We start from the raw sequence: 24273 nt of genomic DNA, 5'->3' as shown, positions 1-24273 counted from the left end.
CCCGGCCAGCCGCGGCCCCGGCTCCCGCGGAGCCAGTGAGTAGGTTCCACCGGGCTGCTAGGCCCAGCTGGGCCCCCAGAGCTTTCCGGGGTGCCCGCAGGACCCCTAGAACCCCGGCCCCGACCTGGACCCGGGAGAACGCACGCGGCGGAACCGCTTGGGGAGGAGTCGAGCCCCGCGTTCCACCAACTGAGCGTCCAGCTCAGGCCCCGGGCGACGGTGTCCAGACCGGCAGCGCCTCGCCTGGTCACTATGGGGACCGCAGCTGGACAGCAGCGAGCCCCCCGGGCCACCTCCCGGAAGCTGGGGGGTCTCCCCAGGAAACGAAGTTGCGTTCGTCCTCCTTGCCCAGTGTCAGGGACACCCGTGCTACCCCGTGGGCCTGGGCGCCGCGCCCTGCGGGCGGGCCAGTCTCCCCGCAACCTGCTCGTCCTGGTCGGGGCTCCCAGGGCAGCGAGGTGCACCTCGGGGTCCACACAGGGCCGCCCAGCTCCGCACTGTGCGCTCGGGGCGCCCTCCTCGGGTCCCAGGCTCAGCGCGAGCCTCTAGCTCCCCCCGCCGCCGCTTCTGGGCGCGCAGAGCCCGCGCCCGGCGGGATGTCCCTGAGACGCGACTGGGGAAAGTGGGAGGTTGGGCCGGGACCGGGGTACACGGGCAGCCGAAGGTCCGGCCGGATCGGTCAACGCGGCCTCTGGGCCTCTGCCCTAGGGAGCAGGCGCCGAATCGGAACTGCCACAGCGTGGCTTATTTCCTGATCCCGGGCCCTGACTTGCACGCCCTGACTTTGTGCCTCTCTGTTCCATGCAGGAAAAGCTGTGGAAAGTCACCCGGATCGAATCACCCCCGACCCGGGGGACCCTGGCCCAGGAGAAGCAGTGGAGTTACCGGACATGGTGGCCAGCTGAGGCTGGGTCGGTGGCTGGATGCTGCAGCTGCAGGGGTTCAGCGCCTTGCAGGGCTCCTGTGCAGGAGAGAAGCAGAGATGCAACATTTTTAAAGTTTCACAAAGCATCCGGCTGCACCCGGGCCCCTGGAGCAGGAGACAAACAGAATTAATGGTTTATACCTTCGGGTATAGGTTTGAGATTTTTCCCCCTCATGCCAAGTATTTAAAACCTCTAGAAACCCATGATTTGACAATCAATGATTGCGCGATACTTTCAATTTGAATATTCAAAGGGCAGACAAAATGGACTGTCTTCTGCAGAAATCCTGCACACAGGCACCCCACAGAGAGTCCAGAGAAACAGGGAGTGAGACCCTTTGGGGTCTTGGCCTTTGCTTTTATTGTATTTTGAGCATTTTGTCCACCTTCTCACAGAGAGAGCAGGTGTTCTCAAAGATGCTCTCTATTTCTGCCTCAGAGGCAAAGCCAGCAAACCCAAGGCACTTGGGCTGCCCTGCAGGACCACTTGAGCCAGGCTGGCTGGCCAGAAGGATGACTTCAGCACCCCATCTTCATTTTAAGGGAAAATCTCAGGTTTCGGGGAGTGAAGATGGCAGTCAGGGGGTGTGGCACCACCAAGAGTGACTGGGCCCAGCTTGCAGGCCCAAGGCCCAGTGGCAGCCAGCGTTCTTCACCTGGTCTCCTTCTCACTCCACCTGGCCTCGGGCAGGCGTCTCCCCCTTTTCATTCTACTCTCTGTCTGGGCCCGGACACTGGGGTTTCAGCACACTGCCTGCCCATTGAGCTTCATTGCTCCTTCCTGTTGAGCAGGGGGAGGCTTTGGCCACAGCCTCTGACCTGGGAGATTTTCTGAGGCCAGTGGTCCCCTCAGGGTGAAGTTCACTCTCTGTCTCCCTCTGAAGCCAATGATGCCGCTCTTTTTTTTTCTTTTTGACTACAGGAGGGAATGTTGGGAAGTGATCACAAGCTCTCCTCCTGGCTCATTTTAACTGAGAGATCAGGGACCGGTGATCAAGGCTTCTCCCTTTGGAGTGAGCAATTGGGGAGTGGGGGAGGCGGGTGGGGGTGGCAGGGGCCAGGGGAAGATCTCTTGGTCCTAGCCTGAGCCCTTACAGGCTTGGGTTTATGTTGCGTCTTCACCAGCCACTCACTGGGCAGCCTTCGTGTGGCTTAGAAGCTGGAGAAGACAGGCATGGTCCAGAGACGGAGGGGGAGGAAGGGCAACTCCTCTCATAGCCCCCCTTCTAGGGAAGGAGTCCCAGGAGACAGAGGGAGAAGGCTGAGGAGAAGTGGTGCAAATAGGCCCAGCTTTTGCCAGCATGCCAGGACAGGCGACAGGTGATGGGCCTCTGCTTTTTGCTCCCTGAGTTCTCTGCAGTACAAAAGTATAGTTAGCCCCAGAGAAGCAATCTCAATGCCCTCTACTGTGTGGTGCAGGGAGGAACGTTGGAAATGATGATGAAATGGGGCTCTCTCAGAGCAGAGTCTGCTGGGCAGGGACTTCTCAGCTGCCAAAGCTGTGTCTTTGCGGGAGAGGGTCAGGGATAGGGAGACTGAGGGGGCAGCTGGCAGTAGAGGCCAGGATGGAGTGTGGACCTCCCAGGCCCACTGCATTCTGTCAACCTCTGCAGCCGCCTGTACCTGCATCCTGATCTCCCTGGTGGAAGACAGTGCTGAAGACCAGAAGATCTTAAGGCGAGGGAGGGATGCAGGGGATGGAGAGAGCCCATAATCCCTCTCATCCCTGCCTGGCCCGAAGGACCAGGGAGCAAAGTAGCATCTGAATATCCCCACGGAGGCCCAGCCTGGAATTAGGGGTGGCCCCTGGTCTTCTCCCCTCGCTTTCTTTTCTCTACTGCCCTCTTTTTCGCTTTACTCTGATTTCTCTGGATGTGGTGTGTTCCCCCAGTCTTCTTCCGTTGAGCTTTGTACTTGTAGTTGGCACTGACTTGGTACTCTGCAGGCATCTGTGGGGACAGCGAAGAACTCTCTGGTCCTTTGCTCCCAGAAGCCCTCCTGGCTCAGGCAGAGGCCCTTGTTTCAAGGGTGGACAGTCACTTGGTGGGCACTGGTGCTGACCAGCAACTTTAGACGACTGGACCTCTCCAGGCTGGAGTCCTGCTTTGAGGAGAAGAATCCCTTCAGAAAGTTTTGGTCTCTGCTGTTTGTATCATTTCATACCCGCAGCTCCTGTATGGAAGAGCCACAGTCCAAGCTTAGGGGGTAGGGGGTGGGGAGTGGGGGTGATAAGGGAGACTTCTTTCTAGCTCAATCCCTCCCATCAGACCGCCCTGCATAGATGTTTGTGTGAAGAAGATGGATTAACCAGATTTGCACTAAGACACACCCCACCCTAGCCCGCCCCAGCCCCACGCATCCGCCAGACTGGCTATGCCTTATAGACAGCCTTTAAAAGCTGTGGTTGATGGAGTGCTTGCTATCTACCAGGCACATTTATCAGACAATGTCTCCATCTCAAAATGAGGAAAGAGGTTTGAGGAGTTAGGCAGCAGGCCTAAAATGATGGAGCACCAAGGCAGCAGAATTAGGATTCAAACATTGATAAATTGGCCACCCAAAACCCTTGTTCTCCACCACCGATGAGGTCTGCCTGCTTGGCCGTTTTTTGACAAAGGCTTTTCACTTTTGACAACACTTTTCACTTCAATACACAATAACAAATCTGTTCTACCTATTCATGCACTGTGTCAAAAAATAAAGCAGGACAACACCCCCCCCCCTAAAAATAAACCCTCAAAAAATCAAAACAAACCACTGAGTCAATTCTGACTCTAGAGCTTCTGAGGCTGTAAGTTTTAACATGGTCAAGACATCCTCCTCTTTCTTGGAAGGAGCAGTTGATGGGTCTGAACCAGGGGTCCTCAAACTATAGCCCATGGTCCACATGCGGCCCACCAAGGACATTTATCCGGCCCACGGGGGTTTTTGCCGCCGCTGCCAGTCCTGCTTAGCAGACAACTCATCCAGTGTGCATAGGAATTTGTTCATAGTTTTTATTTTTTTAAACTATAGTCCGGCCCATAGGAGTTTGTTCATAGTTTTTTTTTAAACTATAGTCCGGCCCTCCAACAACCTGAGGGACAGTGAACTGGCCCCTATTTAAAAAGTTTGAGGACCCTCTCTGAACTACATAAACCAATACATGTAGATATATGTGTGGCACTGCATTTTTTATTCTAGTTCCTCTTTTTCTAATTCTATTTATTCAACATTTATGTGGTTGGGTTTCCTAAAGTTCATCCAATGACTCACGCATGAGCTATGAGGTGTACTAGCAATTCAACCATAGAGAATCTACCGGCTGTAAGAGACCTGGATTCAGTCCCAAGCCAGTGTACTTCATGTGCAGAGACCGCTCAACTGTCAGTGGAGGTGAATATGTTGTTAGGATCCTGAACAGGGTTCAGAAGAGCTTCTAAATTAAAACAGACAAGGAAGAAAGACCTGACTGTAGACTTTCCAAAATCAGCCAATGGAAACCCTGTGGATCACAACAGTTCCATCTGCAACCGATCCGGGAGGGTGTGTGTGCTGGACTGGATGGTGTTCTGGTCCATGATGTTAGGGCTTCTGCGAGTCCGAGGCTGACAGCAGCTAACCACCACAATGAGTTATTACTAGCCTGGGAAAACAGTCCCTGTAAGATAGGCCAGCATACTTCTTGATGTTGTGCATGTGACGTATTTGGGGGATGCGGTTTGTTTTACTCTCAGTATGGGGAGGAGTGGGAGTCCTGATGGTGCAGTGGGTTTCAAGTTGGGCTGATGATTGCAAGGTTAGTGGTTTGAAACCACCAGCCCCTCGAGGGGAGAACTATTAGGCTTTCTACTCTTGTGCCTGTCTCAGAAACCCACAGAGGCAGTTCCACCGTGCCTTGTAGGGCAGCGATGTTGAGTGGGTGGCAGACTAGGCAGCACCCTGATGAGAGTGTTCTGTAAGGGCAGCGAACACCAGAAACTCTGAGAGAAGGCTGGCCAAGGTGAGTGGGAGGGCTAATTATGCTAATTACATTGGATGCCCCTCACACAGGGAACTCTTCCTTTTGTCAGCAGCAAGGGTGTGTGACATGAAGCCCAGATCACCTCTTTGGGATAGTCATAAAAGACTGGGGGGAAAACAAAAAAAGCCATTGTGGAGTTTCAATGGGCTTAATGTGATTGAGTCTATAACGTAGAGTCTGGGAGTTCACATGTTAGGAGGCGTCTCACTGCTACGAGCTTTGGGTCCACTGTTTGGGCTGAGCACTTGGGCCACAGTAGACGTCCATTGCATCAGTGGGCACTCCCGATTGGATGCTGCAAACTCAATGATCAATCGAGTCAAATCCCAGTTAGGTATTTACTGAGCACCTGACGTGGTGTCGAGCACAAGGGATAAAGAGATCAATCGGCCATAGTTTTGCCTTCAGTGCTCTGTGAGCAATGTGGAATGCCTCTCCTCCTGCATCCAGATGTCTGCTTTTCCATTCTGGGTGTGCTGGGTCCTCTCATTCATTCAGTATAGACTGATGAGCATCTCGAGTCTGGCCCAGTGCCAAGTCCCTGCAGCCCCCAACCCTTCTCTCTCTGAAGCTAACAGGTCTCTCCTGTCGGTCACATCTCACAGCTTTCTGGACCCTCCTCGCCACCGAGTTGAGAAGCCCTTTGGTTTGTGACTGACCCTCTTCTTAAAGCCAGTCAGCGCCTAGAATGATCCACACTGGATGCTTTTCTTGGTTAAGCTCTAAACAGGACACTGAAACATTCGTGCTGTCCTCTACGTAAACGACGCTGCAGGGTGTTAGGTTTCTCGCCCGGAGTCAGAAAGTAGGGGACTTTATTGTCTATAGACATAGATAGCAAAGACGCATGCATGTTCAATGGGAGGGAAAAGTGTAGCATTTTCCCTCTAAATTTGACTACAAGCTCCAACTTCTTTACGGATGCAAAGTGCTTTCACCGTCTTGATTTGAGACACTGTTACCAAACGATGTGGTAAATATCAAGTTCCAAAACTTGAATACCTGGGGAAAACAAGTGCTTATTAGGTCTTAGAGCGAACGTTTGGTTCTTATGGAAATGACCAGGAAGCCTATTAAATGGAGGTTATTGAATAATGTGTGACCAATAAGTCTCTTCCCGTGAGATATATTCAAAGTTTTAACTTTTCTTCATGATGCAGCCAAAATAGCACCGCACACTGCTCTCAAAGGACATTTTTCACTTAAAAAAATATTTAAGACATAAAGACATCTGTGATGAAAACCTGTGAATACCTGTCCAGGGCTAAGAGATAGAACATCAGTTCAGCTGGAGTGATCTTTACTTAGGACTAACTTTTAAAGCATTGAACCTTTTGGAATATTCCACGAAAGACACTATGCTAGGGGGAGCTTGGAAGGGAGATCTGTCCATTTCCCTAATATTTAAAAACCATTCTTAGCCAGTATTTGTTTTCTCTTCATTTTTTCTTCTCATTTTATAACTTGTGAAATTCTTTTCTTTTCTTTTGACATTACAATATCTGACAGTATATAACAAACTTACTTTATTAGGGGTTATGGCTAGCAGATACTGCTGTCTGAGAGACTAAACCATAGCCTGGCATCATCATTTATGAATAACCGAGGATGATTTTACCGTCTTGGACACTCACAGGGGCTGTTCTACCCTGTCCAACAGGTTCACTGAGTCAGAATTGACTCGGTGGCAGTGAGTTGGGTTTTTTTTTGTATGTTTAGTGGAAGATTTTATTATCAGTAGTCCCACTTTTGAGGATTCTAGATCTAGATGGCATATCTATTTTAATCACACCAGGGATAATGCTAAATATGAACATAAATAATATTTATTCAGAAGACCCCGTTAGCAAAATTCATATGTGTGTGTTTTTTAATTCATACTGTCCACCCTGGGTGACTGCCCTGGATGGGTCCCTGCTGACATCCTTTCAGTGACGTGCACTTAATCATTGTGCCACCAGAGCTGGTTAACATCTGGCTCTAGCGCAGGACAGAACCATATGAACCCCAGACTCGCTGGCATCAGGTCAATGCTGACTCACTCCCTGTGGCTTTCCAAGACTGTAATTGTTTACGGGAGTAGAAAGCCCAGTCTTTCTCCTGTAGAGCTGATGGTGGTTTTGAACTGCCGACCGTTTGGATCTCAGTCCAATTTGCAATTACTTTATGTTTTAGTTAAAGAGAGTCCTCAAGGGAAGGAGTCATGAATGGTTCACTCTATGCCACCAGTACCTGGTTCTGAGCCCAGCACTTTATAGATGCTCATCCAATCTTGATCAAATCTTTATCAGACCACACAGATGAATCATAATTAAGACCTTGATTCAGAGGGTGACAACTCACTGAGGTCAGTTTGTGCAAACTCTTCAGTCATTTGTATTTCTTAGCTTTTGTCTCTGAGTATTCTGACAATAGGTGGACAGTGGCTTGCATTAGGAGATATTTGTGAAATGTCTAAATAACCAATTCCCGAAGGTTAGATGCAGCACCTATACACAATATATTGCTAAGTTCGGATATAGAACGACAACATGCACCATGGTGACCCTGCACCACCACTCAGCTATCCGTTTGTTGTTCTGTGGTGACTTGCATGGCGCTGTGAGGCTGGACGCTGTGCCACTGGTATTTCAAACACCAGAAGGGCCACCCGTGGTGGACAGGTTTCAACAGAGCCTCCAGACTCAGACAGACTAGAAAGAGGGAAGAAATGGTCCTTCTGGTATGTGTTTGCTGGAATCGAGATAATGCAGTATGATTAAACCATGGGTTTCCGTGGTTATTTTGGTTCTTTAACGTGTGACTGATGTTTTTATTCCTTATGGATACGTGTAACTATTAAGAAATGAACTACCATGAAAGATTTCTTATTGTGTGTGTGTGTGTGTATGTGTGTGTGTGTGTGTGTAGGAGAGATAGAGGGAGAGGGAGAAGAGGGGAGAGGGAAAGAATGCCTGTGTACGGAATTATTAAGGTTATTAATTATTTTCCCTTTGTGGAACTTCTTTATAAAGTTCTTTAGTTTTCTTACTCTACCACAACAACATCATTGTATTGTATTCTTTAGCCGAGCCACGAGTCATCCTGAAGGTTGAAAGCATTCCTTCAATAAAGGTGGTAGAGCTGTGGTTTTCTTCTCTTGTCCTCCAGGGTTAGAATAACAGCGCAAACCCTTCCAGCCGCGTGCTATCCTGTCTGTTTACAGGGCTCTCCTGACTAGGAGCGGTAGGGCAGCTTTGCATGGGCAAATTTCCTTTTCAGGGTTTTTCTTAACTTTTGACACTATCGTCTGGTCAGTTTTCTAAATCTGCTTATTTTTCACCTTGAACACATCCCGTGCCCTGGCAGGAACTGACAAAGGTGGACTTGTGACCCCCCCCACCCCCACCCCACTCTGCGTCTCTCTGGCTTTCCCAGGAAGGTGAGTCAAAGTGTAACAAGTTTAGGGAGGAGGAATCGCTGTGGAGTTGTTGTTGCCAGTCTGTGTGTTATTATGAATAGAGACCAGCAAGTGGAAGAAAACAGTGAGGGAAAGAGGCCCTGGGGGAAGCCAATGGTTAACACACTTGGCCACTAAGGGGGAGGTTGGTGTTCACCAGAAACCACCTCAGAAGAAAAACCTGCAGTTCTGAACACTGGGGCATTGAAACCCCGATGGACAGAGTTCTTCTCAGACACAGGTGAGGCTGACAGCCATTGGGGGAGTGGGCGATGTCCTAGGACAATACCATGCATTTCCAGGTCGGCAGCTTTGCAGCTTCTGTCAGTTTTAAATAGACCATTGAAAATTCCTAGGACCACGAGCGAGAACCCAGTGAACATATATGTCTCATCGAATCCTCTTTGTATGCTAAATCTTCATTCTGAAAATTTTCAGCTGCCATTTGGCATTGAGCAGCTAACCGCCAGGCCAGTGGTTCAAAACCACCAGCCACCCTGTGAGAGAAAGATGAAGCATTCTACTCCTGTAAAGAGTTAGTCTCGGAAACCCTGGTTGGGGGGGGGGGGGGCTACCCTATCCCATAGTGTCCCTATGAGCTGGAATTGACTGCAGGCACTGAGGGGCTGGTTTTTGTGGGTTACCAGTCTCCCTGCCCTGCGTAGATTAGATAACTGAAACGTATCTAACAGCGTGTCTCCTTTCGTAAGTTAATTTTCAGAACACGCAGAAGACTGTAGAGCTCCCTCACTAAACTCATGGAGTGCCCCACGGGTTGTTCAAGAGCCAAGTTGCTCAGCGCCACATGTCCTGTCCTGTCTGAAAGCCATTGCACCCTCCGGCAGCCCTGAGGAGATGAGCAGGATGCAGGAATGGCCGACCTCAGAGACGTGAGCATGCCTGCCACTTAGGGCTACCAACCCAAGAACAGGAAAGCTCTTGATTTGGACACGCATTTATGATGCACACAATCACTACGGTGTTGCGTGCAACTTGGCAGCACATGGTAAGCTGTGGATAGCTGTGGTGATTCAACCGTACACAGTTGATCCAACAACTGATGTTGAGACCCCTGAACCCAGACACGACCCGGATCTCATAATCTTTCATTAGATAAGACCGTCCCAAGGGGCTGGTGGGAGTGGAGCAAGAACTGCAGCCAGTTAAGCTGGGAGAGGGACACCCAGCTGCCAAGGAGCACACACTCATTCCTCAGTCTCTCCTTATGGGTGAGATAGAGAAAGGTTTGCGTGTCTAACTACGTTTTTTAGTTAGAAAGTACCCAAAACCCTGGAGAAGAGGAATATTAACCCAAACTCACGGCCAACCAGTTGATTCTGACTCAAAGCATCCCTAAAGGTCAGGGTGGAACTACCCTCTGTGGGTTTCCCGGGCTGTAACTCATCTTTACAAGAGTGGAAACTCCGTCTTTCTCCCTCAGAGTGGCTGGTGGTTTCAAACTGCTGACCTTGTCGGTTAGTAGCACGAGCATCCACCACATCACCAAGGTTCCATATCTGCTTTTAAATGTGAATTAAATTCATTATTTGAATTTCTGGACTCCTACTGAGCTGGTATAAAGTTTTAACTGGTCTTTTTTTTTTTTTTTTTCTTAAAGAAGGAGAACACCATGTCCTTCTTCCTAGTCTGTCTTAGTCTGGAAGCTCTACTGAAATGTATCCACCATGGGAGATTCTGATGGGTTTTGAAATACCACTAGCCTAGCTTCCAGCATCACAGCAACATGTAAGCCACCACAGTGCGACAAACCAACAGCTGAGTAATAGACCAGTCTTCACAACTGGACCAATAATAATATCATGATAAATGGAGATGGTGTTGAAGTTACCAAGAATCTCATGTTACTGGGCTCCATCATCAACACTATGTAAGCAGCCATCAAGAAAGCAGATGATGAATTGCATGGGGCTAATCTGCTGCAAAAGACCTCTTTGATGTACTCAAAAGCAAAAACGTTTGTCACTTTGAATACCAAAGTGGCCCAAGCCATGATGTTTTCAATTGGCTCGTGGGCCTGAGCAAGTGGGGCAGTGAATAAGGGAGACTGCAGACGAATGGATAGGTCCGAACGATGGCGTTGATGAAGAATACTGACTATCCTATGGACAGCCGGGAGAAGAACGGAATCTGTTTTGCAAGAAGTCTTGCCAGAAAGCTCCTTGGAAGCAAAGATGGCTAGATGTTGTCTCCCATCCTTTGTACATGTTCTCAGGAGGGACTTGTCCCTGGAGAAGGCCATCGTGCATGGTAAGCAAAGGGTCAGTGAAAGAGCGGAAGACCCGCAACGAGATGGATTGACCTGGTAGCTGCAACAATGAGCTCAAATCAGAGCCAAAGGACCAAGCAGGATTTCCTTCTATTGAGCATAGAGACCCTATGAGTCGGAACCCATTCCACCACCACCTGGCTGGGATAGCGTCTGTGAGATTGCAACAAAGACTGGGCTGTGAAGAAGAGTGTCACAGGTGTGTCTGGGCAACCTGGTGCAGATGGAGACCTTTGTGCTCCCAGGTGACAGAGGTAGAGAATTAGCTAGGGGAGAGCAGAGGGGCTCAGAAAGCCAAAAGCTAGAAAGGAAGGCAGTGGGAAGATAGGAAGGGTGCAGGTACAACCGATGGACCTGGACCTCCCTCGATGGGACTTGCTGTGGGAACTTAGTTTTCCAAGGAACCCGTCCTAGGAAAACGTGCGCAAGATAGATGGGGGTTTCAAAGGTACGTTCCCCCATTTATGCATAGTAAGAGTCCCGGGGTGGTACACGTGTTAAAAGTTAAGCCTTCAACGACTAGCCCAAAGGTTGGTGGTTCAAACGTACCCAGAAGCTCCTGGGAATAGTGACCTTGCCAGCTGCTTTCAACAGGTCACAACCTTGAAAACCCTAGTGGGCAGTGCCATGCCACACACTCAAGGTCATCTGAGTCAGAATCATCTTGACTGTAACTAACAACAAGGAGACCCTGTTCGTTGCTGTTTCTTATCAATAGTCTGGCCCTGGGTTTTATCGTATTTCTTTAAAATACGTGTACTCCTATTTGATTCCAAAATGCCAATCTTATTCTTCTGCTCGGATCACTGATTACCCAAGCCATTAGAGAGACAATGTCCACACGTTTAAGGCTGGCATGGATCAAAGAGAGACCTTGTCTTTATTACTCGTTCGGGATTGGATCACTTTGGAGAGGTCCCGGCAGAGTTGAGACGGTGTGCTTAGGAAGCCGTGGCCTCTGACTTTGTTCTGTTTGAGTGATGAGACGGCATTTCCCTATGAGACTGCATTTTGTCCCTCGGCCATCAGAAGGTGGGAAATACAGTCACATGGTATAAAATGAGCTTCGTTGTATGTGACCCCATTAGCATGATAGCCTGTGCACTGTTTTCACTAAAGAATACACATATATTATAACTCAGAAAAATCAAGCAGGAACATCATCAAGTATCATGATCTGCATGTACATTTTAATGCAATTTTAGGAAAATAATATCAGTGCAAAAAAATCCCAACCCAAAACAAAGCCCCAAACCAAACAAAAATGATACCTGGAGGCTAACAGAAGATTTAATAATGGGTTACTAAAGTTTCAGCAAGGCATCATGGTCTGATGGCTTCTAGAATGGGGGCCCAAGGTATTTACTTAATATTCGGTGGACCTCCAGGGTGCTGGTGGTGGCAAGGGTTAGAAGTGCACGCCCTCACTTGCTCGCATTTGGTGTCAGTGTGGCTTATGGTGAAAGCCCGGTTCTCAGTGCGTCAACACGCACCTCTTCAACAACCCGCAGAAGCAGAACTGGACCCCAGGAAGGTAGGGTAGGATTCCTGTCACCCAGAGCCTCAGTAGGCTCGGCGGCACTCGTACGACCCCCACACCATGCCCCCGTCTTCCTTCGTCCATGCAGCAGCGTCGGCAAGGGAAGGAGCATCCGCCCCCTCATCTGCAGTGAGCGGCACCACCTTGGGCGCGAGGTCATTTGCCATGGTCATGAAAGGGGTGAATGGGTAGGAGGGTGTGGGGGGGTACCCCGGCGTGTGGTGCAGCTCCTCCAGCCCATGCAGAGAGTAAGGCTGAGCCCCAGTCAGGGTGGTCCCCCAGCTTGAGCTCCTGTGCTGGGGGGTGCTCCCGGCCTCAAGCTGTGACAGGCAACTGGCACTGGGCATCAAGGTCTGCAGGGTGTCTGTGGGCATGGGGTCCGACTGGCTGAGACCATCGGGCATCGTCTGCTCCCACGAGTCTCTCTGGAGAAAATGGAAAGGACCAGGGTTATTCAAATGTGAGACTCTGATAAGGAAAGGCCCTCTCCCCAGTGCTGGTTGCTAAGAGATAGCAGCTCCCCAAGTAGGCAGGGTTCCTGACGTCTTGCTGCTGCCCAAAGCCAAGTTCCTTCTGGGCTTTGACACCAGCAGTGACATTTTAGTTCCCTTCCTCCTCCAGGGTTGTGCTTGCAGGAGTTAGAACTGGCTCAATGGCCATGAGCTGGAGCCATACATGTATATGAGGAGCCTTGATGGCATAGTGCTTACACCTTGGGCTGCAATTCACATGGCCCACAGTTCAAAACCACCAGCTTGTCCGTGGGAGGAAGACAGGGCTTTGTACTCCTGCAAACAGCTACAGCCTGGGAAACTCACAGGGGCAGTTCTAGCCTGTCCTATAGAGTCGGGATAGACTAGATGACAGTGAAGGCTATAGATATACATGTTTTAATGTATCGACAAGCTAATAATCCATGGGTAGTGCAAAGGATTAAGTGAAAGGTTGGTCGCTGGAATCCACCTAGAGGCTCCTGGGAAGAAAAGCCATTTTACATCAGCCATAGGGATACCCTGGGGAGCATTCTACTCTACGGACACCGCACCGTCACGAGTCAGAATTCTCTGGATGATAGCTCGCTCATTGCTGATTCGATTCCTCTCTAAGAAAACAGCATTGAATCAGTGAAATGCTGAGATGAGATTAATAAAATGACCAGTAGATGGTATCTTATTGTTTACAATGCCCTGGCTTGCACTTTTTTTTAATGAGGCTCACAGTGGTCTGGCCGTGTAATGCATTGCCACCGTAGGAAAGGTGAGCTCCAGGCTTGCTCGTAGGAGAGGTAGTTCTCCAACAACCTAGTAAGCATCTCTAGCTACGTAGGTCAGAAAGGCTAATCTGGACACCGTGAGCAAAAAGAGGGAGGCTTTGAAAATTTCTACCTGGTGTGAAAGTCTGAGTCCGACAAGAAAGGGGCTGCAAAGGTCCGGGTTTGATTCATGGCTGGGCCCCTTACCACCTTCCTGACAGTTGGGCACTTCACGCTGTACTCTGAATTAAGTGAACAAAGGTGCGTACAATCCCTGGGCACAGAGCCCAACCCACACCAAACTCACGGCCACCAAGGCGATTCCAACTCACAGTGATCCTATACCATAAAGCAAACTCACAGCCATCCGTCCGAGCTGACTCATCGCAGCTCCCTGTGGGCTTAGAGACTGACTGTTTACAGGAATCAAAAGCCCAGTCTTGTTCCTGTGGAGCTGCTGGTGGTTTTGAACTGCTGGCCACGTGGATCGCAGCCCAACATGTAACCATTACACCACCAGGCTCCTACAGGACAGGGTAAAAGTGCCCCTGTGAGTCTTGGGAGACTGTAACCCTTTATAGGAGTAGAAAGCCTCCTCTTTCTCTCAGAGAGCGGCTTGTGGTAGGTTCGACTTGTTGACGTTGCAGTTGGCAGTTCAATGCCTCTATAGTCCACAATGCCACCAGGGCACCTTGGCATGGATCCTGTACTCGATAACATTGATCCTTACTCTGTGCCTAAAATTTCAACTTAGAGATTGATTTTCTTGGGCCCGAAGACTTTACAGGTCTCGGGCTAGTTCCAGACTTTGATGAACTGACCTCTCTGGAGTTGTATCGGGTAGAAATGTTATGAGGAACATGGTGGCAGGTAAAGTCTGATTTTTTTTGCCTGGGGGTAAGGAGTCAGCCATGCCCAACCTAGGAGATTACCACTCAGATATGTCTGAGTTGTTTCTTCAATGTGCCAATCAAACTCACTGTCATGGGGTCGATGCTGACTCACAGCAACTCTGTAAGACAGGGTAGAACTCCTCCTGTGAGTTTCTGAAACTGTAGCTCTCTGAGGGAGTAGAAAGCCTCATCTTTCTCTCCCAGAGCAACTAGTGGACTCAAACTGCTGACCTTGCGGTTAGCCACCTAGCCACCAAGGGTTTCTTCCTATACCCTGGGGAGGAGGTGGAGGGGAGGGGAATGACCCAGAAACATCTGTTAAAATCAGTAGAGGATTCTCAAACGGGGCGTCCATCCTGACCTTACAGTTTCACGTGCTACCCCTTCTGGTGGGTCCTTTCTGTCCAAACAGCTAGGTACACCCTCTTGGTGTTTAGGTCAGTCTATCAAGGTTGAGACTCCTGTCCTGGGCGCCACTGGATGGGGCAGAGTGTGGCAACGAGCAGTTTCCACCCCCACGGCAGTTTCCCTCGCTGGTTGTTGGGCATCCTTCAGTGTGGCCATGGTTGCTCTTTCCCGTAGACACTCACGGCCGTCGAGTGGATGCTGACTCATCGCGAACCTATAGGGCAGGGTTGCACTGTCCCTGTGGGTTTCCCAGACTGTTACTCTTTATGGGAGTAGAAAGCCTCGTCTTTCCCCAGCGGAGCGGCTGGTGGCTTCGAACTGCTGACTTCGCCATCGGTTAGCAGCCCCTGAATCGAGGGACCCTTGAAGATGACTCCCTGCCATGCGGACTCAGGGGGGGCCAGTCGCGGGCTCACCAAGACGAAGTGTGCGGGGTCCCCGGGGAAGGGCGGCGGCAGCAGCGGTGGCAGGGGCGAGGCGCTGAACGCGGGGCCCGCGCTGGGCGGCAGGGCGGCGGGCCGGTAGTCGCCGTAGGGCTCCGGGAAGTAGGGCTCCAGGAGGCCCGGGAAGCTCTGGCCCGCAGAGGCCTCGCAGGAGAAGGGCTTAGCCACGCCGGAGGGGTAGGCGTCATTTGAGAACGGTTTCGTGCTATGGAAGTCTGAGTCGGATAAGAAAGATCGCCTGACACCGTAGTAACCTGACATGACCGGCGAACCTGTAACGAGCCAAAAAACACCCCCCACAAAACCCCAAATGAGCAGGAAAGCATTTCTCATCGTTGCTGCTGCCAGTGTGGTGCGCCCACCCGGGGGATGGGCTTGCTTCTGTAAGCCTGAGACCCAGGCTACCATTTACATAGGCAAGTGCCTTGCGTCGCATGAAGTATTTCTGCATCAACTCGCTGAACTAGCCCTGGCCATCTAGTTCACATAATTCAAGTAGACTCTGCCTTTGGGGAAGAATTCACTCCCTTCACCCAACGGGCTGCAGTCCAATGGTCAACTGATTTGGGCCAAGCAATGGTGCTGGGAAGGGGCTGGATTCAAGAGAGAATGAAAAGAGACCTGTTTGGTTCCGCTGGGTGAAGCGTCGGTTTTAGGGCATCCCTGTGTGCAGTAGATAGATATACATAGGGTCTCGTACAACTAGCTTCTTCCGGGCTGCAGAACATTCCGGAAGCCTTGTTGTTGACTAGATAAAGGGATACCTAGAACCTGGTCTCCGCTCAAGGGCAAGCTGCACTTGTCTTTTACGTCTTGCACGCTGGCCCTTCTCTTTGGGTTCTGCACCTCTGAATTCATGGCTGGTTTTGGGAAGAGCGCTCCTGGCCAGTACAGCTAAGAGAGCCTCAGGAACATGCTGTCTGGTTTTTGGAAGAGTCTTGTGTTATTTGCTGCCCTCTTGTGGCCACACTGGGAGAAAGATGAGTTAGGCTCAGAAACTCACAGGAGCACTGCTACCTTGTCCCTCTCTGAGTCAGAATTGTTCCGATGGCCGGGAGGTGTGTTCTTGGTTTGTGGCCACACTGCACCCTGCACCCAGCTCCCCAGGACTCTGCACGTTGGGGAAGCGTGCACTTGGGTTTGAAAGCATCCTTTGATGAAAATGGAATGAAGCTGAAGCCAAGAGGTGCATTACGGCCACTGAGTGCAATGGGTCAAAGAGAGAAGACGGGTGTTTGCCAAACACTCCCTGACTTTGTCTTTTTGCTAAAGCAGGAGACACATAGTCGTTAATAACGTGGACTCCATATTCCAACTAATGTCTGGTGTGTTCTGAGTAGCCACCCTAAGACCACACCTGGCTGAGTCAGAGGAAGTTCAAAGGGCTTGTTTTCTTGATGCTCCCTCTGACCACAGGACTACCCTAGGATTCGTCCCTGCCCACCTTGTTTGGGAGAGAAGAGGGTCCCATCCAGACACCTTTCCCAGGTTATCATGACCATGTCATACACGACTCAACATGCCTAGGACTCTGGCCTCACCGCACAATGTAGCAGTTCATATTCGATCCGCTAATCTTTTATGCCAGTCATACAATCATATTTCCAAATGACCTGAAAACTCGAGGGGAGCCATACTTTACATTTTTAGTCAACCCTTTGGCATAGTATTGTGTTCAAATCAACATTTCCATGATGTATATGTATATATGTATTTGTATATGGGGGAAGACAAAATTCTCCATGGGAATTTATAGCACAGTTCTGTTCATGCCATGGTCTCTCAACTGCTCATCTGCTCCTGTCTTTGAAGACTGCATTTAGAGTTTTCATCGGAAGCAGATCAGATCAGTTAAAAAATACTGCTCTGAGAGTTTGAGGTCACATATCCGTGGGCTTATTCTAAGGAAAACGTGTTTAAGCATGTCTCCATAATCAGTTGAGGACTGCAGCAGGGGAATTCTCTCAGTAGTATACTTGTCTTAGTCTTGTTAAAACCAAACCAAACTCACTGCCATCCAATCTGTTCAGAGCCATTGGACAGGGTAGAACTGTCCCTGTGGGTTTCGAGACTGTAACTCTTTACAGGGGTAGAAAGCCTCGTCCTTCTCCCAAGGAGCGGTTGGTGGTTTTGAACTGTTGACCAAATGCACAACCTCTTCACCACCAGCATTCCGTTAATCTTGTTAGGGGGCCTTTCCTCTGGTTCTTTGGTGCTTCCTTCACCTCACTCTCATGTCCTCAATTCTACCTTACAAATCAGATTAGACCAGAACATGCACACTGCTACAGATAAGAGCCCACAACACAGGGAATCCTGGATAGATAAACCCCTCAGGGCCAACAAGGAGAGTAGAGATACCAGGAGGATTAGGAGAGGTGGGGGGAGAAAAGCCAGGGAATTGATCACAAGGATCAAACTAGAACCCCCTCCCAGGGGAACGAATAACAGAAAAGTGGGTGAGGGGCAACGGAGGATGATGTAAAATATGGAAAAATAATCTATAACTTATCAAGGGCTCGTGAGGGAGGGCGGGCTGGGGAGGGAGGGGGTAGAGGTGGGAAGCTGTTATCAGGGGCTCAAGGGGGAAGAGAATGCTTTGAAAATGATGATGGCTGCATATGTGTAAAAGTGCTTGACACACTGGATGAAAGTAGGGATTGTGATAAGAGATGTAAGAGCCCCCAATAAAAGATTTTTTTTTTAAAAAAGGTCTAATCAAACAATGGCTCCCAGGGAAGCTGCAGGGCCAGTTCAGTTCAAAGCATTGGGGGTCAGCCCAGAAGTTTGTGGTCATTTTATTTTATTTTTTTAGTCCTAAGGGCTAATCTTGATAGATTTTTCTCTAAGAATCCCAGAGGCTTCTTAGAAAGAAACTTGAAGAATATTAAAAACTGCATTAGTGAGGAAAAGACCAGGAAAATTGCACCAAGAACTCTCCCCCCTCCCCTTCCCCCTTCACTGTTCATTCTCTGAGGGTAACAAGCGCTGTCCTAGGAGAATTCCTTTGGGAAACCTTACCCCGTCCATCCTGCAGCCCTGGTCTTGCCCCTTCAGGCTTCTTTTTGCTCCTCAAACTCAAAGAACACGATGTGAGTCCCCCGAGGATACCAAAACTGCCTTTTGGACATGGTGTTAATCAAAGAGCAAAGACTTCTACGGGGAAAGGATTAGAGCCGTGGCTCCCAACCATAGGTTTAATTATGTTCACTTTGTAACAATGAAAATACAGCCTTCATATCAGATATTTACATTACGATTCATAACAGTAGCAAAATTACAGTTATGAAGCAGCAACGAAAATAATCTTATGGTTGGTGGGGGGGGTGTCACCACAATATGAGGAACTGTATTAAAGGGTCGTGGCACTCGGAAGGTTGAGAAGCACTGGATTAGAGAGATGGAAACACTGCCTTTAGAAGTATGTAGATGTAGGTAGAGGACATATTGAGAAACAATGGCTTCACATTTTGATACCTTTGTTTACTCAAAGGATCCGTGAATTTGCACCAAGACTTTCTGACTTCCCTCATCTCTTAAAAATCATATTTTTCCTTTGTCATTCTTTTAAATTATAAAAATATAGACAACACAGCATTTGTTCTTTCCACATTTTTTCCATAACTAGTTAAACAAAATTAATTTAGTGCTGGAAAGCTGTTTTATAAGAATAGAAGCCATTTTCAACTCAAAAAGGGGCCCAGTGAATTGAATCCCAGTACTCACCTGGCACCTGGACAAACGGAGATGGACAAGCACTGGTGCTGCCCTGCAAGGCAAAGAGAGGGATGTATGTTCTTCCGTGGTCGCAAGTTTGAATGAAAACAAAACAAAACAAACCAGACCAGGAGTACATTTTGTAAGCTTCCTTTTCTGGGACTCAGAAACATTACTTGGTGGACTGTGTTTTGGGATAGGGTCCAACTGAGAGTGGAAATTCAAATATCAGGGAACAAAGACTATAAGCAGCAGAGAGATGCTAAACTTTCAGATTGTGGTAAGTATACTCAAAAACATTGACTAGATGAAGCTTAAGAATTTTTTCATTGCTGTATAGTGTTTGCTTTACTCATCAAACATCTATCTATGTATATAAGCTTATACTTCTACATATATGAAGAAATGTATATTTTATATATCTATTAAACCAGCCCTTTGCTGTCCAGTCCACTCCAGTGCACAGCGAGACCCTACCGGAGAGGATAGGGCGGCCCTATGGGGTGTAAAAGGTTCTCATCTTGATGGAAACTAATGGGAGCACCTTATTCCTGTGGAGCAGCTAGTAGGTTTGAACTACCGACCTTTTTAGTTAGCAGCCAAGCACTTGAGTCCACTGCTATGAGTTAATTCTGGTTCTTAGCAACCCTATATAGGTTTGCTGAGACTGGAACTCTTTATGGGAACAGACAGCCTCATCTTTTGCCAGCAGAGCTGCCGGTGGGCTTGCACCGCTGACCTTGCCGTGAGCAACCTGCAGTGCCATCAGCTATGCTAGTTCCATACATGCCTACATTAAATTATCTGAGCACATGAACTATGCACATGTGAGTCAGAATCAACTTGATGGCACAGGGTTTGTTTGGGTTTTATAATACATTTATTATCTGACCAAGCTTGAAATTTGAATTCAACAAAACACAACTCCTTTTGTAATGTCTGTCTCTCTGTAAGGGAGAAAGGGCTTTCTAGTCTTGTAAAAGAGTTAACTGTCTGTAACTTAGAATCATTTCTGGTGTAAAGTAAAGAGTATATGAGCATTAACTAGTATTATTAAGGCATATTTTTGTGTGTGTGTAAAAAATAAGATTTAAAGTGTATTTAGCATTTTACTATTTGTATTTTAGTTCTTTAAAAAATCATTTTATTGGGGGCTCATACAACTCTTGTCGCAATCCATATATCAATTGAATCAGGCATGTTTGTACATAGGTTGCCCTCATTCTCTTCTAGACATTTACTTTCTATTGAGCCCTTGGTACCAGCTCTTTTTTTCCCTCTCCCTTCCTCTGCGCCCCCTCATCACCCCCCAGTAGATTGTACATTGTTATGTACAATCTTTCTTATTTCATCTCCCACACCGACCGTTGTCTCCCTTCCCCCGTGTTTTCTGTTGTTCTTCCTCCTGTAGAGGGGTGGAAATTCATGTGTTGATCATTGCCATTGGTTCCCCCTTTGTTCCTTCCTCTCCCCCTCTTCCCCCTACCCTTCCGGCATCACCATTCCCGCTCCAGGATTCTGTGTGTCATGAGCTCCCATCCCTTTCTAGACCTGTGGACATGTTCTGGTCTAGTCTGAACTGGGAAGCAGCACTGGGGTCATGGGAGTGGGGGGTGAGGAAGCCTCAAGGAACCAGAGGAATATAGTGTGTTTCATCAAAGCTTTACTGTACCCTGGTGATTCATCCCCTCCCTGTGGACCCTCTGTGGGGAGATTTTTCCGCTATCTACAGATGGGCTTTGGATCTCTACTCCAGCCCCCCTCATTCTCAACAATATGTTTTTGTTTGCTAGGTGTCTGCTGATGCCTATTACCCTGTCCCTATGATTCCTCATGATCACACTGGTGGTGTGCTTCTTCCATGTGGACTTATTGCTTCACTGCTGAATGACGGCTTGTGTAACTTCAAGCCTTTAAGACCCCAAATGCTATATCTGTTAATAGCCGGGCACCGGCAGTCTGAGATGTTCACCATCACACAATCACTGAAGACAAAACAGGTGGATAAGCAAATGGGGTGAAGGTGTATTTTTAAGTAGCTTCAAATCTGCAATATAGTCTGCTGAATATGAACTGGTTTATGTGTTTTCCTGTTCATCAAGTTAGCATTTTTAAGTGGCAGACGTAAACTCTCGGGCATTAAGAGGTTGGCGGTGGCTGTAGCTCAGCGCTCCCTATCCCCTTGTATGGAAGAAAGGGAGGCAAAGGCTAAACCATGGAAGCACTGTGACTTGGGAACATCAGCTTGTGTTGCCAGGGCCCATGTGGCCAAGTGATCCTCTCTGATCTGGCATGCTCTGACTTCAGCCTCAGCCTCCTTCCTCCTGTGAGTAGGGTGTGTCCGAGTGGTTGCTGTCCTGGGTACTGCCTAGGGAGCCGGCCCATTGCTGTCTCCCTGCTTCTTCCCCTCCTGGTCTTCTTTAACTCTCCTAGACAAGGCTCCTTCGAGAGACAATACACAGACCCAATTGGATGAACATCAGAATCAGTACCCATCTCAGCATCGTCAGCCATCTGTACATTGACTACCCGCTCTCTCTCCAGCATCGGTCCAAAGCACAGAGAAAACCCAATTCTGTCACTCTGGCTGGCTCCAACTCTGCACACTTTTATATCTCTGCTCTAAGTTTTTCCCCTCTTATATAAACAGTAACCCATAGCATCATTTCCCCTCCTCTTTCTTCTTCTGAAGGAGCATCAGTGGGGCTTTCAGGCAAGCACTGGACTGCTAACTGCACCATCTGGGGTCCAGTCTCACCAGCAGAAAGATGAGGCTCTCTGCTCCCATGAAGATTTACAGACTTGACATTTCTAGGTCGAGTTGCCATGTGTCATAATGGACCGGATTGCTGTAGGTTTGGGTTTTTCTTCTGTTCTTGGTTAATTGTTACTGTAGGCTTACCAGCTCTGCACTGTACCTAATCCAAATTTATTATCTTCAAAGTCCACAAAGATGAGGAACAAATCTAGAGGCTTTTGCTTATTTCTCAAGTGAAAAGAAATCTCTTCTTAGTTTCTTCTCCCTGTACCTGCTTTGGAAGTTACGCACACTATTTCCATTCTGGAAGTGGTTACCTACAAAATCTTACTCTCAATCTTCGCCATCCAGTTTACTCTAACTCTTGGAGGCCTTATAGGACGGGGTAGCACTTCTCCTGTGGGTTTCTGAGACTGTAACTCTTTACAGGACTAGAAAGTGTCCCCCTCCCTCCCCCGCCCCCATCAAGAGCAGCTGGTGATTTCAAACTGCTGACTTTGCAGTTAACAACCCAGTGTGTAACCAGGATGGCACCAGGGCTCCTAAAATTTTACTGTGCATGTTTAACTAGAAGGAGTCCCGGTAACACAAATGGTTAAACACTTGACTAGTAATGCAAAGGTCAATGGTTGAAGTCATCAGCCACCTCAGAGGAGAGAGGTGCACACTCTGCTCCTGTGAAGATTTATAGCTTTAGAAACTTTGTGTCAAGCACATCTGTACATATGTTGCCATCATAATTTTCAAAACGTTTTTTTCTACTTGAGCTCTTGGTATCAGCTCCTCCCCCTCTCCCACCTCCCATTCTTGTGATCCCTTGATAAACTATAAATGATGATTATTTTCATATCTTGCACAGTCAGCTGCCTCCCTTCACCCACATTTCTGTTGTTCATCCCTCTGGGGGTTGGGGTGTTATATATTGATCATTGCTAGATGGATTCTTTTTGCTATCGTAACTCCATCTTCTTTTGATGCTTCCTGCATCATTAAATTTTGTGTCCTTCGATATTGCCACTCCAAGTTTGAGTTTTCGGGTTTTCATGTCTTTCAGCTTGCCAAACGCCAAGAGTGATATTTTCTTTAAATGTTCTCAGCCCAGTCATTGCACATTTCATTTCAAAGCTTCCTGTTCTGGAACCACCTTTGAAAGCCTTGGTTCAGCTCTTGCCTCAGGCTTTCTTCTATGGGCTCCGGTTACTTTATGTTCCAGAGTCTCTACCGACATCCATTTGGGTATTTTCTTTCTCTCCTGTCTTCTTAGTGACTGTTTGCTGTCTCCATGTGTGATGGTCTTGGGGTCATCTCCAAGCCTATCTGGTCTTTGGTCATGAGTGTGCAATGTATCAAATCTATGTCGAGATGGTCTCTAAATTCAGGTGGAATATACTCAAGGTCATACTTTTCCTGTCGTGGACTTGTTTTAATATTCTTCAGCTTCCACTTGATCTTGAATATGAGCAATTTAGTTATGGTCTATTCCGAAGTTGGTTCCTGGTCTTGTTCTGACTGATCATATGAATGTTTTCCGTTGCCTTCTTTTCACACATAGATGTAGTCAATTTGATTCCTGTGTATTCCACCCAGTGAGGTCCATTTGTATAGTTGCAATTCATATTGGTAGAAAAATGTTTTTTTGCAATGAACAGTTCATTGTTTTTGCAAAATTCCACCATATACTCTACAGCATTATTTCTATCACCACACCTATTTCCAACTACGAATCCTTCTTTTTTGTTTCCAAGTTTTAGATTCCAGTCATCAGTAATTATCAATCTATCCTGATTGTGTATTTGATCAATTTCAGACTGTAGCATTTGGTAAAAATCTTTAATTTATTCATCTTTGACATTTGGGGTTGGTGCCTAAATTTGAATAATAGCTATATTCCCTGGTCTTGAAGGCAGATAGATAGTGTCCTCTCACTGACAGCACTGCACTACAAGATAGATCTTAGTTCGTTCTTTTTGTCAATTATTGTAACACTATGTAGACCATAACACCATCTGATTTAGTATGATCAATACCAGTCCATTTCAGCTCATTAATGCCTGTCACTAATCATCTGACTATTAATCCTTATGGGCTCCATTGTATTTCTGCTGACTTCTAATTTTCCTATATCATACTTAGTACATTCCACTGTCTGCTTTTAAAAGAATATCTGCAGGCATTTTTTCTCATTGTGAGTCATGCTGTCAGCAAATGAAGCTCTAAAATGTTTTATTTCATCCCTGTCATCATTGTGGACTCTAAATTGGGGAGGAAACTCTTCCCAGTAGTATTTTGAGATCCACCCAACTTGAGGAGCTGATACCAAGGGCTCAAGTAGAAAGAAAATGCATTGAAAACGATGATGGCAACATATGTACAGTTGTGCTTGAGACAATGGATCTATGTATGGATTGTGATGAGTTGTATGAGTCCCCAATAAAATGATTTTAAAAAAGTACTTGTCCAAAATATAGAACAAAGGTCTTAAATGTCCACTCCCCACCCCACCCTCCCTCATGAACCCTTGATAATTTACAATCTTTTTTCATGCCTTTCACTGTCCGATGTCTCGCCTTGTCTATTGTCCATCCCCCTGGGAGGGGGTTATAGGTAG

At 47.8% G+C, this 24273-nt stretch overlaps 1 protein-coding gene and 1 long non-coding RNA gene across 2 annotated transcripts in view; one reads left to right on the top strand and one right to left on the bottom strand.

The window, feature by feature from the left end:
- The window catches only part of LOC123522544, a 7162-nt gene extending 5976 nt beyond the window's left edge, over window positions 1-1186 (top strand). The window contains exon 3 of the long non-coding RNA XR_006680798.1: window positions 808-1186. This is a non-coding gene — a long non-coding RNA (uncharacterized LOC123522544). The remainder of the gene's footprint in view (window positions 1-807) is intronic.
- Window positions 1187-12217: 11031 nt separating this feature from the next.
- CUNH11orf53 (chromosome unknown C11orf53 homolog) overlaps window positions 12218-24273 on the bottom strand; it is a gene marked incomplete at its 5' end in the record, with an annotated part of 38118 nt that continues 26062 nt past the window's right edge. Inside the window, 3 exons of the mRNA XM_013006261.2 lie at window positions 12218-12619; window positions 15164-15462; window positions 18917-18959. Coding sequence (XP_012861715.2) covers window positions 12218-12619; window positions 15164-15462; window positions 18917-18959 — 744 coding nt within the window. The remainder of the gene's footprint in view (window positions 12620-15163; window positions 15463-18916; window positions 18960-24273) is intronic.

This window comes from Echinops telfairi, unplaced genomic scaffold, assembly GCF_000313985.2.
Source record: "Echinops telfairi isolate 266 unplaced genomic scaffold, ASM31398v2 ScPeMD7_7421;HRSCAF=8459, whole genome shotgun sequence".
NCBI lineage: Eukaryota > Metazoa > Chordata > Mammalia > Afrosoricida > Tenrecidae > Echinops > Echinops telfairi.
The sequence above is the reverse complement of the archived record's forward strand: the minus strand, read 5'-3'. Positions and strand labels throughout refer to the sequence as shown.